This window comes from Triticum aestivum, chromosome 5B, assembly GCF_018294505.1.
Source record: "Triticum aestivum cultivar Chinese Spring chromosome 5B, IWGSC CS RefSeq v2.1, whole genome shotgun sequence".
NCBI classification, from domain to species: Eukaryota; Viridiplantae; Streptophyta; class Magnoliopsida; order Poales; family Poaceae; genus Triticum; species Triticum aestivum.
Window position 1 is genome coordinate 415,353,559 of NC_057807.1, and position 15,306 is coordinate 415,368,864.

Genomic DNA, 15,306 nt, shown 5'->3' on the forward strand with positions numbered 1-15,306 from the left:
CCCCCGGGCTCCATGGATGATTCCTCCATGATCTTGATAGAGATCGGAGTTTGAAGACGAGGACATATGTCCGATCTTGACGATCCGAAGAGGAGCCTGGTCCTCGGACCAGCCGAGGTGACCAGTCGAGCCGGCAATGAAGACGCCGACGTCGCAGATGATCTGCAGACCAGCCATTGATCCATTGCCGATCACACAGCGGAACTCTCAATGAAAGCACCATTGTCGGTGTCAAAACCGGTAGATCTCGGGTAGGGGTCCCAAGCTATGGATCATGGATCGATGGGTAACAGGAGACGGGGGACACGGTGTTTACCCAGGTTCGGGCCCTCTCTAAGAGGTAAAACCCTACTCATGCTTCATTATATTCGATTTATATGGTTACAGAGTTGATCTACCTCGAGATCATATGTTGTGGTCTAAGCCCTAAGGGTATGATGAATAATGTCATAATCATCTATCGACTAGCCTGGCCTCGGCTTATATAATGCACCATAGGCCTAGGATAACAAGAGTCCTAGTCGAATATGTCGGTGGAGAGGAGTCCTTGTCTTGATCATCAAGTCTTGTGGAATCTTCCTCATGTATGTCATCGGTTGTCTGAACTGGCCCATGAGTGAACGACCATAGGGGTCCTCGGCCCAATCCAACTGATCGGGAGACGATGTGGTGAGTACCCCCCTAGTCCAGGACACCATCAACGATCGCATGAGGTGAAGTCAGAGTCGCTTGCTCAGATTTTAGGGATGGCGATGACGCCTTTAGGGGAGGAGTGATGACGATGATGCATGTGTGTCGTCTGCATGTGGCCCTCTTTGGAGTGGTGTGCGTGGGGTATCTTATGTGTGTCGCTCAATGGTTGTGATGGTTTTTGCTCGGTTCTCCATAATTAACTAGACAATCTGGTTTTCGCTCGGTTTCCCTAATTAACCGAGCAACTCTCTTCTGCTTATTTAATCGATTAGGCAAAACTTTTGCCTCCGTTTCGAAAAAATAGGGAAAAATTGTGATGTGACAAATAAGAAGGGTGTTATCCCTGAATCTTCTTCCTCAAAGGGTTCCTGGATAGAAGCACACTTTTTCCTTAAGGAAGAGGAGAAGACTTTCCCCCCACACCCGCAGAGGAGCTACCTTTCTTATCCTCGTTTAACCCCTGCATTTCATTTCTTATGCGTAGAACTACTGGGTCCAGAAGTAGTGGTTACAACAACTTTTGCTCTCTCGGGATCTCTGACGACAATTTGGTCAATCCCAAAAATGAAGTCATAGAAATAACCTCCCGGGACAGCCTCGGCTATTGGACGAATTTTAGTAACATCACAGAAACCAAGTTTCACTCTAGCAGAACCAGGCGATGAAGAGTATAGCACTATCAATTTCCAAAGGAACACCCACTAGCGACGAGACATAATCCAAGTTTCGCTCATTGGTAGAGCTCCAACGGTAGGTCCAACGATGGGGATTGGGGGTCATATGATTTGCATGTGCTTTTCGTGTAGAAGAAGATGGTGGAATGAGACAACTGGGGAGGGGGGCATGTGATCTCTCCAGCGGTTGATTGTGCCGGACGACGTCGGGAGGGCGGGTACGATGGACGAGTCTTGCCTGCTCCCTGCGACATGCTCCCATCCGTGCTCCACTCCGTTTATGAATGTGTACGCCGTCCTTGTGTAGGTATGCTTGAACAACTTTCGGCATCAACGCGAGTATGGTCGATGATGTTTGTTCTGCCGGCCACACAGTTATGCAAGCCACGGTCATGAGCGCGTACGCCATCGTTGCACGGGTCAGCTTGAGTAACCTCCCGCATCGATGTGAGGACCGTCGATGCCGCCTGTCATGTCGGTCTCTTTGCTCGGTCCAGCTCAAATTACCTCCGGCATCAACGCAAGGCGGCGAGGACCGCCGCCGGGGACTGTCGTGCCGGTCACGTCGCCGTGCACGCCACGGCCGTGAATGTGTACGCCGTCTTTGCGCGGGTTAGATCGCACGGGCTTCCCTCTGCAAGAGAAGGAAATACGGTGGTTGTTTCAGTACTACAGGGAAAGCGGAGGAAAATACAGATTTGTGTTGTCTCTTGGGTGAAAAAGGGACGTGGAGGAGAAAAATTGGTGTGGCCGTTGGTGGATGGAAAATAAGTGAAGGTACTTTCCTAACGTGGATCCGAGGGGCCGGCTCTTACCATAAATGGCCTGCCGCTATCTTTCCCTAGCTTCCAAGTTCCCCGGATACAAAACTCCTGGTAGCCGCCGCCGCCCGCCGTGCACATCCCCATGGCCGCTTCCCCTCCTCCGACAAAAGGGCAGTCTAACTCGATCGATACGCTCAACCGCTGCCTGCTCGATTCAACCGGGGACACCGAGATCACACCGAGCGAGACTGAACTCGGCAATATGGAGATGGCTGGAGACAAAGGTTGCTCCGCCGACACCCACTTGATTCCGCCAACGGAGATCAAGGTCGCCGGCGCTGAAGACGGGAATTCCACCTCCGCCAACCCCAAGATCCAGCCGACAGAGGCCGAAGTCGGTGAAGAGAAGGCCGGCGCCATGGGTTCAACGTCATGGCTTGGCCGCTTTGGCCAGCTCTACTTGGCCCTCCGTTCACTGCTCATCCGCGCCTCGCCGGTGAAGACCGAAACCGATGCCAGAGACGGGAATTCCTCCGCCGCCAGTCCCAAGATCCAGCCGCCGCACACCGCAAGTGCCTGTGGGAAGACGTCCTGGTTCTACGCCGCCCTTCTTTCACTGGTCGTGAGCAAGCAGTGGCTCGAGGGCTTCTATAAGCTCAACCCCGTCCTCTAGGCAGCGATCGTCCGCGCCTTCGTGACCATGTCTTCCTTGCTGATCCTAGCCTTGGCCGTTCCCACCCTGTTACTGGTGCACTTCCACGGGCAGGAGATGGCCCAGGTGTGGGTCATGTCGCTCACCCTCTGCTCATACGCCTTCCTCGCCTCGCTCTTCATCTGGAGGGTCTGGTGGTTCTACGCGGACCTCGTCCGCCTCTCCTACGGCCCCCTGCTGGCCTTCTACGCCGCCGCCGCCATCGGCCCTCGCACCGCCATCTTCATCCTGCACTGGAGCACGGTGTGGGCCGCCGGGTACCTGGGCCGCTCCATCGCCTTGCACCGCCTGCACGAGGGGACCGAGAGGGGCATCGACGAGCTGCCTCGGCCGTCGTGCTCGTGCCCTAGCACGTACACACCCAAAGAACTCGCCCACTTGGTCTATGTCATAGCATTCATCATCTCGGTGGGCTGGACGATGTACATGGCGGTGATGATCTACGGGCTGAACATGACTCAGGAGCTGTATGTTGTCTTAAACCTCTCCATCATTGGCTGGCCCTATGCCGCCCTCTCACCCCTCTGGCTATGCCATGCCTCTAGTAGTCTCACGCGCGGAGTTCTCCTTAAGGGGCCGATGGATGCACTTCCCTATCTGGTCCCATGTGTGGCGCTCGCTCCTACCATCATGTTCCTGTCTGTTATCCTCGCCGTATTGTTCAATTGGCTGTTGCTCATGGTCTTGGTTGGCTTCCTTGGGTACCATCTCGCTGTTTACTCACGCTACTTGCACACCGCCGCCGCACCATGGTATGTACTGTGTGATCTACAGCTTAACTCCTTCATTTAATTAATTGTTCTATCCACTAGCTAGGGTATGTGTGTATGTATATTCTCCATATATATGTTCTACAACTTGGGTGCGATTTTTATGTCTATGAAATTTGCTACGTTTTCATACCAATTAAGTTGACATTTGGTGCAAGTGATTTAATGCCTAATTTGATAGGAAACCTTAGTATGGTCTTTAGTAATCAATATCTAGAGTTAACGATCAGTAAAAATACCACTACGGTTCCTCGTTTCCTTGGGTAAAATGCATGCAGAAAATGAATTTCAATTATTCAGGAAGATACCAGGAATAATTAGGCTTTGCTTCATGTTTGATGACACAAGTTTTGATCAAGTCAGTGGTACATGAGCAATTACCCAACTCTATTTATATATGCATCAAGTGTCTCATGCAACTTGCATGCATTTATCTATAAGACATCACAGTTGATCCCATATGTGGGTAATATAAACATCGCAAATTGTAACACTAAAACTTCGTAAAATTGATCATCAGTGTTACCTTTTCAATTTGTGATTGCTGCTAACAAGGCGAAAAAACCACCTCCCCTTTAGTTTATGCAAGATGTGGTGACCATGGTATGTTCTGAACCAAGTTCCATTTAGGCATGGTTTGAAGAAGTATATGTAGTTGTTTTGCAGTAAACCAAACTATTAGTGTGTAAGAATGCAGGCTAGCATGAAGACTATTGATTTAATGAGTAGTGGCAAAGTACTAGCATAAGCTGTAATGTGGTGGTTTCCCAACAACTCAATCAGGTCGCTGATTGGTTTCTCACCTATTAATCTTATATCCAAACTTATTCATACACTAGACAATGGTATAGAACTATCGATAATTGTTATGGCTCTGCTAGAAGGAGGGCGTGAGAGGGCCGGCCGAGGGTCTTTTTGCCCACGGCCGGGCAAGAGGGAAGGGATTTCCTTCTTAATTCTTGCTTGATTAGATTGATACATCTCCTCTCTTTATATAGAGAGGTTTACTTGACTCCCAAGCAAGGCTTACTTGACCCCTAAGCAAGCGACCCTTATCTCTAATTAACCCTAAGACTAATGGGCCCATTAGGCCCATTACGTACTCTAACACTACACCCCACCTGGACATGCAGCTTGTCCTCGAGCTGCAGCCTAACCAACTTATAACCATGACTCGATGCAACACAAACCTAACACCTAAAAACAAGCCTTTTACATCTCGGCTTGTTTTATTATTCTCAACCTGAAATGGACTGGGACACTTTATTTTGAACCCCTTAGCAAAACGTGGACACCATCCGCACATCGGACGTGCACGTGTACAGCCACCTGGATCCCATGGACACCACAAGAGTGACCAGCAGAGGCGCCCTCGTGGCGGCCGGTGACGGAATGCACTGGTGCTACGCGGTGCGCTGTTGTTGATGACACCATGCCTTCTCCCTGCCGGACGGCTGTTGGATTGCACCGCACAGAGAAGAGTGGAGGGTTTGCGATGGAGAATGACGAGGAGGGGTGCGCCCCCCCCCCCCAACCGCCGATGTCGCAGACTTTGAGGTCGCTGCCTGTGAGGAAAACAGCATGCCCGCCGCCCGTGGCGGAAACCGCATGCCCAAGATCCCCGACGCAGCGGATGAGATCGAGGTCCTTTGCACAGCGAAGGGCAACTTGGAGGACCGGCAGCTGCAGACCGCGCATCTCCCGCACACGCCGACGCGCTAGGAAGCCGCACAGCAGCCTGCAGCCTCACCGCCTTCGACACGTGGCGGGTAGCGATCCAAGACGGAAGCGGTGACGGCGACGGCGGGGACTGGACTTGGTGAAGCGGGACTCCCACCGGCGCGGTCGATGCGGGGCCGGAGCTGACCGGCGATGGCTGCTGCAGCTGCGGCGGCGGAGGCCGCCAGGAGCGGCGGCTGCCATTGCAGCCAAGGCTGGGCGGTGGTGGCGATGGATGGCAGCTGCAGTAGCCCAGCGAGCGCGGCGAAGGCCGCCTGGTGCGGCGGCTGCCACGGTAGCCACGGCGGCGCGGGGGCGGCGATGCGCGCTGGAGGCGTGGCGGGAGCCGGCGCCGGCCACAGCGGCCACCGCGGGACGGCGACGGGTGGCTGCGGCAACTGCAGCTGGGGCTGCAGCGTCCCAGTGAACGCCGCGGAGGCCCCTGGATGCGGCGAGTACCACGGCAGGGCCGGCGGCTCGGTGGCGACTGTCGGCGGCAGGGGCGGCGGCGGCCCGTAGGGGCTGGCCAGGTACAGCCGGATCCCCTGGACGGCTGTGACGAGGTCGTTGAGGACCCCGGTGATCTCCTTCGGGGTGTAGGCGGCGGCCGGTGGTGCGGTGGAGGGCGCCGGCATCTCGGCGGTGGCGGCGCCAGAGGATGCGACCAGCGGCGCGGGCGGGGAGGGCAGCGGCGCGGTGGTAACGATCGGCAGCGGAAGCGACGGGGTGGGCGACGGCGAAGACATGATCAGAACTGAGCTACCTGATACCAAATTGTTATGGCTCTGCTAGAAGGAGGGCACGAGAGGGCCGGACGGGGGTCTTTTTGCCCATAATCGGGCAAGAGGAAGGGATTTCGTTCTTAATTCTTACTTGATTAGATTGATACATCTCCTTTCTTTATATATAGAGGTTTACTTGACTCCCAAGTAAGGCTTACTTGACCCCTAAATAAACGACCCTTATCTCTAATTAACCCTAAGACTAATGGGTCTATTAGGCCCATTACGTACTCTAACAATAATTGTCTGGTTTCCCTTTTCTCTTCAAGGCTAGTAAATTGCTATGTTGTCTTTCTTTGGTTCAAAATCGTAGGAAACTTGGGAGAAGATGGTCAAAATAATAAATACTACCTCCATCCGGAAATACTTGTCTCGAAGATGTATTTTAATTTTAGATACATCCACTTTTATCCATTTCGCCGCAAGTATTTCCGGACGGAGGGAGTATGTTTTTACAATGCCTGCGTTCTTCTCTTAATATTCTAAAGATGTTGCTGCCAGCTATTCATGACCGTTCTCGTGCTCAGGTGCTTCTTATTTTATGAAATGTGTCTTTGACCAAGTCTTTTTTTGCCGCAGACCAACAACGGTATGGAGGGCCTGGAGATTATTTTGGTGTATGTTCATCGAAAGATGGCCCCTTAAACTCTATGTAAGACAATGTGCACTGCCAGCTTTTTATGTGTTTGCATTGAGATATTATGTACTTTTACTGTTGGGGTGTTGGACAGTATGTACTTCCACTGTTGGGTGTTTGAGCATAACTGTCCAGCTCGCCGCAGGACAATATATACTTCTAATTTTATACTCCCTCCCTTCTTCCTTTTCATGTGGTCATTTGTGTGTGCATGTGAGGTACTGATTTGATGATAATTTCGGACTAAGAGCGTGTTCAGATTCACTCCGCTCCGAACACTACTACCTGAACAGAGCAGACTGTAGTTCAATCCGGCAGAGTCGCTGCAACCGAGCTCCGTGTGCCACTCCCTGGCCTCTTGCGCAAAACTTAGGGGTTCGCTTGATCCTATTTTCTCGCTAGCGCAGCAACTACCTGAACCTCACACCCCGTGGAGTTAGTTAAGAAACGTGATATCTACTTCCGATTTTTGGGGGCGGAGCCAACAATCCAAGAGCAGGGAGCGGAGCCAAGGATAGGTAACTCTCCCATAATAGTGACAATGATGCTACACGGTGGCTACACGTCGTGCTAGGCATTGACCTTATCAGAAGGTAATATACTGATTGACAAAAAATAAAAATAGAAATAGAAATCGAAGATATACTGATTCACATCACAACACTCCTGCACAACAGCTTCTTCTTTTTTCCTGAATGGTACTGTACGAACATATGGACATTTGTCATCGAGACTGCAAGGTGTCCTCCGGCTAATCCGAATTGCACCGGATGGAAGTTCGGTTTATACAGAGCAACAACATCACCAGTGCAAATAAGCTACAAAAATGAAAACCAGACGTAATCTCTCTCCAACTGAATCCCCTATGTTCAGTGCTTCATGCCTCGTGACATCTTTCCAGCTTCTCATCTGTAGAAGTTCCCACATCGACAAAAACTTATGGTATACATGGTCATCCAACTGCTCCACCCACCCTGATTATCACACCAAATTCACTTTGTTCATTCCTTACTTCGCTACAGGCGTTCATAAGCTGTGAGAATTTGAATTTCAGTGGAAGGATGAAAGAATGATTTGGCACTTCCGCTGCTAAGACATGTATGTTCTGGTCTCACTGTCGTAGTGCACGTATACTATACAGCAGCAGTACATCTCCAAGGCCATGAAGAATCGAGTTTGCACTACCTAGCATCAGGTCTAGTATAGTATCAGCTTTCCATGTACAATATGAATATCTTGGTCTAATTTAACTTGATGTGCCAATTGATAGATGACGGCGTGTTCCACCTCTAGATCATGACATGTGATGTCAATTCCATGATTGAGGAGGGGAGATAACAATACTTTGATATGGTTCAACTGAGATGATCCAATTGTAACATCATACAACTGGTAGAACCGTGGGATACCAGGTCGGTGGTGGCAAGAGATCAGGCCATTTAAGATAGCGTGAGTGGGGAGTATAATATGTGCATATGATTTCCTAGGACATCTGCAAAGAATCGATGAGAGAATCAATCCATCATGTGTGTTACAATCAATGTGCTTGGAATCTGCAAGAGAAGCTATTTCTACTTGGTAAGAAAGTAGAATAGGAGTACATTACCTCGTATAAGCTCCAATTGATGGACTAATCCTCAGATCTCGTTAAACATGGAGGACTAGCGACATAGCACATGTCCCACATGGGCCACATCATTGAGTTTGAGAAACAATTTCGGAAGCCGAAAGGCAAAGGATGTTGTTCAGGTATTGTTCACCATTTTAATTAGGAAAGCAGTCTCCGTTGCTAATTCCTTGGTTTCCAAATACTTGCTTTCTTCCACAACATCTGTTGTCAAGTTGAGAATTACAGGCCGCTCCGGATCATATTGAGTAAGTTCACGGACTTTTGCAACCCATTTAGCTGCTTCCCATACACCAAACCTACCGTTGTCAAATGCAATAATTGGTTTAGTCAAACACAGTAACTGGAGGATCAGAGCAGAATAGTCCATATGCAGACAATTTACAATAGCTTCTAGTAAAATACTCCAAATGCAGGTAACTTACAATTTAATCTCTGAGTGTAGTATACTACAGATGCAGATAACTTGAGCAAAATGGAATTAAGTGCAGAGCATCACAAGGTTTTGACCTAGGAGTGGAGTGCGGACTATGATGCTGGAAGGTACTGAGTAATGACTAGCAAGTTTGGCCAAGTATACTGCAGATCCTAATGGTCCAGGCATAACTCTGTACCCAGGTAATGCATACCTTGTATTAAATGATGATGTCACAAACACAGCTGGGTAAGGAACATCCTTCTGGATATTATCATAGGGAGAATACTTCTTGATTGAAAGGAATTCTTCATGGTCCACAGGAAATCCAAACTCTTCATAATCAATGGCTGTAAGAGGTAGAATAGGATGGAGCAGTGTGTTGCAAACATCCAAGAAAGGGACCTGAGAAAGATAAAATGTAAGTTGTGGTAATGAACCATCAATAATAGGAACAAAAATAGATGCGGTAATAGCACATCTTGGAGATCACCAAGAATGGATGACTAATATGGCCATTCCAAGCTCAGCAAACAATTCGAGAACATTAACTTGCCTGCAGGCAATCCATTACTAAAAATGGTCATTAGTTGCTTTTACCTATCATATTTAGTGACAAAGAAAACAGCACTGAAAGGGCTTTAAAAAAATCTCTAGGTTATTCTGCACGTAAGTTTGAAATGTGTGGGCCGCTTGGTTTGTGATTAGCAGATATTTAGGCTGCATTTGGCATTGCGGTGGATTATCATTATCGCATTTACCCCACCGCTTTTGCATATTTTAGCGTTTGTTTGACCAGCTTTTGCCTACTTTTGTGGTTATTTCAACAGCAGATTATAAAATAAGCACAGCCCAGAACAGTTCAGCAAACCAAACTGAGTCTAGCTTTGTTTGAAACTTTAGCATGGACATATAATTTTGGGGAACATGGAGTGACATACTGATTGCTACACATAAATCATGCATACCTTTAAAACAGCGGCACGGAACAAATCTGGACGAGTATTGATTGCCGAAGCCACCAGAAGTCCTCCAGCACTGTATCCCCATCCAGCAAGCTTATTTTCTTGTATGATACCTTTTTCAAGAAGAAATTCACCACAAGAGACAAAATCATATATAGAATTCATCTTTTTGGTACGTGCACCATCCCGGTGCCACTCCTTGCCATAACCTCCACCACCCCTGAAACCATGTATTTTCAAGTCAATACAAATGTGGCCTGTAAAAACTCTAAAGGCAAAAGCAGGCATGTTTTTGAAGATGGCATAAGCTCCCATGAACCAAAATCAGTCAAACTCATTAGATATCCATTTCTCACTGAAAATATTGTCAATGGGACAACGGAAGTCTCCATGGTATCTTTTCAGAAAGAATACTGTTGTTTCAGGAGGTAAAGACGCCTTTTTCCAGAAAGTAGGCTATGCGTACCTAACATCAGCATATGCAATCACCCAACCACGATCGAGTAGGCTCTTTAACTCACTACGCCAACGCTTATCCAGAATCTCACCATAAGCACCATGCCCATGAAGTAATCCTGGATTCCCCTCTTGCTTGTGCTTTCGTGAATATACCAAGGTGAGTGGAATCAAAACTCCGTCCTTCGATGGAACATCATAGTACTCACATGCATAGTATTCAGAGAGCTCGTTCCAGTCACAATCTCCCAAATCTTCACTTGACAAATCAGCTCCATCTGAAGACAGCTTGCCCGCATTAGAAGCAAAAGCATTCCCATACAGTACCTTTGTTCTCTCATGAAGCATGTTTTGCTGTTGCACCATTTGCCACTTTCCACTTAGTAAGTTGTAATCAACAACTGCATCTGGCATCTAATTTGAAAGATTAGGTTACTGCTAAGAAATAAAATGCACTGACAAATACGAATTTTAACTAATCCATTTTAGTTCCCTAGATTACATGATGGCAAAACAAGAAGATCCACAAAGATAGTGGACAGCGGTGTAATGCTAAGGTGCCACATACCTTCCAAGATGTCGAGTGGTATTGTGGTAACAGTTTAATAGTTGGTTGCACGAAACTTAAGGACAATAGAGGAAAAGGTTTTAAAGTAGTATAGTAGATATATAACAGGTTGCTTGTTAATTACCATGAAAATATTTAAAAAAAAAAGCCCGGCTAATGAATAATGTTGAACTTTTTGTTCCATTTGGTTTTATTATATGGATAACAGCAACATCGTGTATGAATGCACCTTTCCATATAGGCGACCAGGCAACAATTACATAAGTTAATTAAATCAAGATACAGAGTTGTAGAAGAAACAAAATCAAGATACAACCATAGTCAGCCCTTTAGATATCAGAAAAGAACGATAAGAAACAATAACAAAATGTACTAGTGAACAACTGCGCAAGCAGATTATCACAAGAGATACTAAGTTGCTAGCACTTAACCACGCTGTAAAGGGAATAAGGCATAGCACTGAATTCACAAAAGAAAAAGAAAATATAACATTGGAAACATGGTAGGAGATGATTTAAATTGCAATGTAGATAAAATACTGTGTACTGTTGGGAAGGAGGGTATATCAGAGTGGAAAGTGGCTTCCAAGGATATGTTTTCTTCTACAGTAAGTTTGTAACATCATTCATCTGTTGTGCTACTTTATAAATGAAGACCTTCAATGACACTCAGAACCAAAGGATATCTAGGACTAATAAATCTTAAGTTTTCATGTAAATGATTTCTCTTTACAATCTGGATAGTATTTACATAAACTAATGAAGATGAGTTAACTCAACAAAATAATGGGATGTCCAAAATCCACATTTCCATACATAAGAAAGATGGTGTTACTGCATAAAAATAGAAAAACAGTACAGGTAACCAATTCGGCTCTGCTGTGCAAAGCAAAACGAAAAACAACTGTCCCAGTGTCGATGGTGTACAAGGATGAAACAATGAGCTAAGACAAACAGCAGACAGATATGCATACCACGGGTGATGATATTGTGAAACGCATTGTTGAGGAATAGTAGTCATAATTTGGGCCAGATAAAATCTGACACACATGATTGGGAAGAGGCAAGTCAAGTGGGTGAAAATCTGATAGATGAGCAGGTACCTGAGAAGTGTGAATACGAATATGTAAGTTATAGTTCTATAATGTACAATTATGATTGCAGCATATAAATAGCCCATAACAGGAAAATATGCTAAAAATGATGAGAATCATAGCTCAGTTTCAGATATCCAAAGGCTATATGACCACGGACTGAGTAAATTTAGTGAACAACAAAGATTTGCAATGTTGTCGCTCCCGAACAGAGTAACAGTATAATTATTCATATCTCAACTTAGACTCTTGTATATAACATCATATGAAAAGAAAATTGGCTTACTTGAATATTTTCAGGTAGAGGCAGATTAACTGAACAAAGTCTGAGTTTTCTGCCTTGTCTCAGAATAAGCACCATATGAGTATTGCAAAAGTCAACATCTTCAAGAATAATACCTGGTTCCTCAAGGAAAACATTCTGAATTCAAACATCAAAAGAGTGTCAAATAGACCACACAAAGTCACTTATCTGAATTAACTCAGAGCATAATATTTTTCGTGACAGCTGGGCTTATGGTGCATTTGCCTAAAATATATTAGAAAGTGCAACTGCTATTTCCGAAGGATTCATTTCATAATTTGTGAAGATAATGCATGCATATCTAGAGAACAGGTGCACTCGGACAACTTTGACATGACATAGTAGATGTATAGCACAAACCTTCCAACTCTTTGGCCCAGGAGATTCCACATCACACTGCATTAGGTAATGCGAATTAACACAGACACCTTCTCTTGCAGCATCTGTGAATAAATACAGGCGTCCATGATGATGCTCCACAATGCAATGAACTTGGGATTCACCTTCCCATACCAGTGTCATTCTGGACAAGGGGTCAGAAGCCCTTATTAAATATACCTGCAAAAGGATAATCTTCCATGAGTAACAAACAGGGGACCAACTATGAATAATACAGATAAGGTGTATGAAAGGCAGAACCTTTGAGTGCGTGTCTGAAAAGACATTTAATGTTATAAACCGAAAATCCTTCGTATGTCTGATATTCAAATAAATATTCTCATCAGGTTCTTCCAATATAAGAATATCATCCTTGTTTGATCCAATAATGCTGCAAAACAGCCTAACCAAAGAAAAACTTCAGTTACGATGCAATACAGCACAGCATAGATGAACCAACACAACAAAAACAAATCCACCAACCTATATGGTCTTCTATCCTCATTTGTAACAATATAAACCAGCGCTTTCCCATCCATAGCCCATGAAATATTTGAGACCCGATCAGCACGAGGTTTATCACATAGTGTGCCCGTCACCAGATCCCTGACCATTAAAGTGAAAGAATCCTTATCTTTGTCATACATGGTGTACGCAATGAAGCGGTGATCTGGAGAAACTTCTGATAGCTCCTCATATGAGTATCCTGCATAATATCGATAGTCTTTAGCTTTTGTAATCTGGATAATCAGAACTAAAAAATGGACTAACTACCTTCGAGCGCCCACTTCAGGACCAAAAGGATTTAGCAAGTGTATTCCTCCAAAGATGTACTCCCTCTGTAAAGAATGTTTAGATCACTAAAGTAGTGGTCCAAATGCTCTTATATTTCTTTACGGAGGGAGTAGTATTTATGTCTGTATTCTCTAGTGTGGAGTTGGAAAAGCGCATAAAGCATAAAAAATGGCAGGATGGGGATGCACCAGAGTATCTTTACTAGTCTTTGATTTGATATTTGGTATAAGTGTAGAATATTTGTACTAATTTAGATCACAAGCCGATACAAGAACAATACAGCAAGATCATAGAATTAAAACAGCAAAAATGAAATAAAAATCAAGTACTATCATGATTGTGGAGAATAATTTAGGACCGCAATATCTGGCAAACGTTCGCTGGGAGGGTTGGCATTTGCGAACGTTTTAGATTGCGAGTTTAGTTGTATGGGTCAGTTTCTTCACAAACGCATGGCAATTTCTGGAAACAAGAGAAATTTTGCAGCAAAAAAGGGCAGGATTTGCCATCTCCTACCAGCTAAAGTTGCCACAAAAAAAGTTTGCTTGCCATCCCCCTCCCAGCTGACGTTTACCAGTTAGCATTGCCAATAATTTATGGCACATCAATGATCAACTGCAGTAGCATTATGCAATTACAACCTAGCAAACTTATTTGGCACTAACTAACAAATGCCCAAACTTCTGGTAATTCTAAGGTAAAACGCGGCAGATGCCTAGATGGTAAAAAGGTACTGTACTAGGTAACAAGGATAGGAGCAAGTCAAGAAAAAAAATTGCCCTGTTAACAAATGCATATACCAATGATAAAATCAAATATAAACAACAGCTACAGCAATTAAACACCAAACCTCACATTTGCTTCACCAGGATATCAAACATCTTAATATATCCAGTCCATAAAACAGAATGTACACAATAATAGCAATGAATTATTAAGAAATATAAATAGCATTGAGCCATTGGCACCGCACTTTGAAAGGTAAAAATAACAATAACTGTGTAACAGAAGCCCTCATGCTCGAGACGACTGGATTCGTAGCAATGCCAAAATTAATCTCGGTGTTACCTCCGAATCGCTCGGCTTCCTTGTTGTAATCCACCAATTTCTGTTCGATGCGCTTCCCAGCGGTGAAGTCGAACCCCGCGGAGGGGTCGCTGTAGGAGACGAACTCCCCATGGAGGGCGGCGGAGCGGCGGCAGAGCACGGGGTACTGCTTGCCCTCGTCCGCTCGGCGGTAGTAGAGCCAGGGGCCCCAGCGGGCGGGCGGCGTGCAGGCGTCGGAGGCGAGGCGGGAGGCCATCTCGAGCTGGAGCTTGCGGGCGAGGCGGTCGGCGCCGGCGGCGGCGAGGCAGGCCTCGGCGTACTTCTCCTCGGCCTCCATGTGGACGTCCATGTGGCGCATGGCGGCGGCGTCGGAGAGCGAGCCCATCCAGGCGTAGCTGTCGTGCCACGTCTCCCCGTGGATGGTGACGGGCTCGGGCTTCTGCGGCGGGCGCGGCGGGTTGGGCGGCGGGGGCGGGAGCGGCGAGGCCCCGGGACTGGCGCGGCGGTGGACGTGGCGGCGGAGGAGGAGGCGGGGGAGCAGGTCGAGATGACGGCGCATGGTCGCCGTCGCCGGTGGTGGTGGAGGCTAGCGAGGTTTTAGGTGGGGTTTTGCCGTTTTGGCTCGCCGGATTTGGGGGAGGCGAATGATTTGGGAAATGGGGACGACCGAAATGGGCTTCTGCTGTTCGGTGCTTTGTCGGGCCGGTAAAGGAGGATGGAACGGCCCAGCAGGCCGTATGGCTCTTCACAGTAACGCACTGTCGAGTGCCTGGTTGTTGGCCCACCACAACGGACGGTCAGCAGAAACCAGTCCAGATTCTTTTTTTTTAGAAACTAACCCGTCCAGATTCAATGGCACGCGACAACGCTGGAGCCACAAAGCTCACTCGCCGACGAGGGCCCCGGC

General features: G+C 46.8%; 1 protein-coding gene across 1 annotated transcript; it reads right to left on the minus strand.

The window, feature by feature from the left end:
* Positions 1-7,381: 7,381 nt before the first annotated feature.
* Positions 7,382-15,074, minus strand: LOC123112173 (dipeptidyl aminopeptidase BI). The gene is made up of 11 exons (XM_044533105.1): positions 14,421-15,074; positions 13,041-13,263; positions 12,819-12,960; positions 12,540-12,737; positions 12,162-12,296; positions 11,756-11,884; positions 10,225-10,628; positions 9,762-9,978; positions 9,008-9,198; positions 8,358-8,677; positions 7,382-8,243 (listed from the first exon to the last, which is right to left on the minus strand). Exons 1-10 carry the CDS (start codon positions 14,956-14,958, stop codon positions 8,497-8,499), a joined length of 2,358 nt encoding a protein of 785 aa, XP_044389040.1. The 5' UTR covers positions 14,959-15,074; the 3' UTR covers positions 7,382-8,243; positions 8,358-8,496.
* Positions 15,075-15,306: the final 232 nt, after the last annotated feature.

Coding starts and splice junctions, on each gene's coding strand:
- LOC123112173 (XM_044533105.1), bottom strand. CDS start 14,958: ATGCGCCGTCATCTCGACCTGCTCCCCCGCCTCCTCCTCCGCCGCCAC. Junction 12,961..13,040: donor GAGGATAGAAGACCATATAG/GTTGGTGGATTT, acceptor TTCTTTGGTTAG/GCTGTTTTGCAGCATTATTG. Junction 12,738..12,818: donor TTTCAGACACGCACTCAAAG/GTTCTGCCTTTC, acceptor ATCCTTTTGCAG/GTATATTTAATAAGGGCTTC.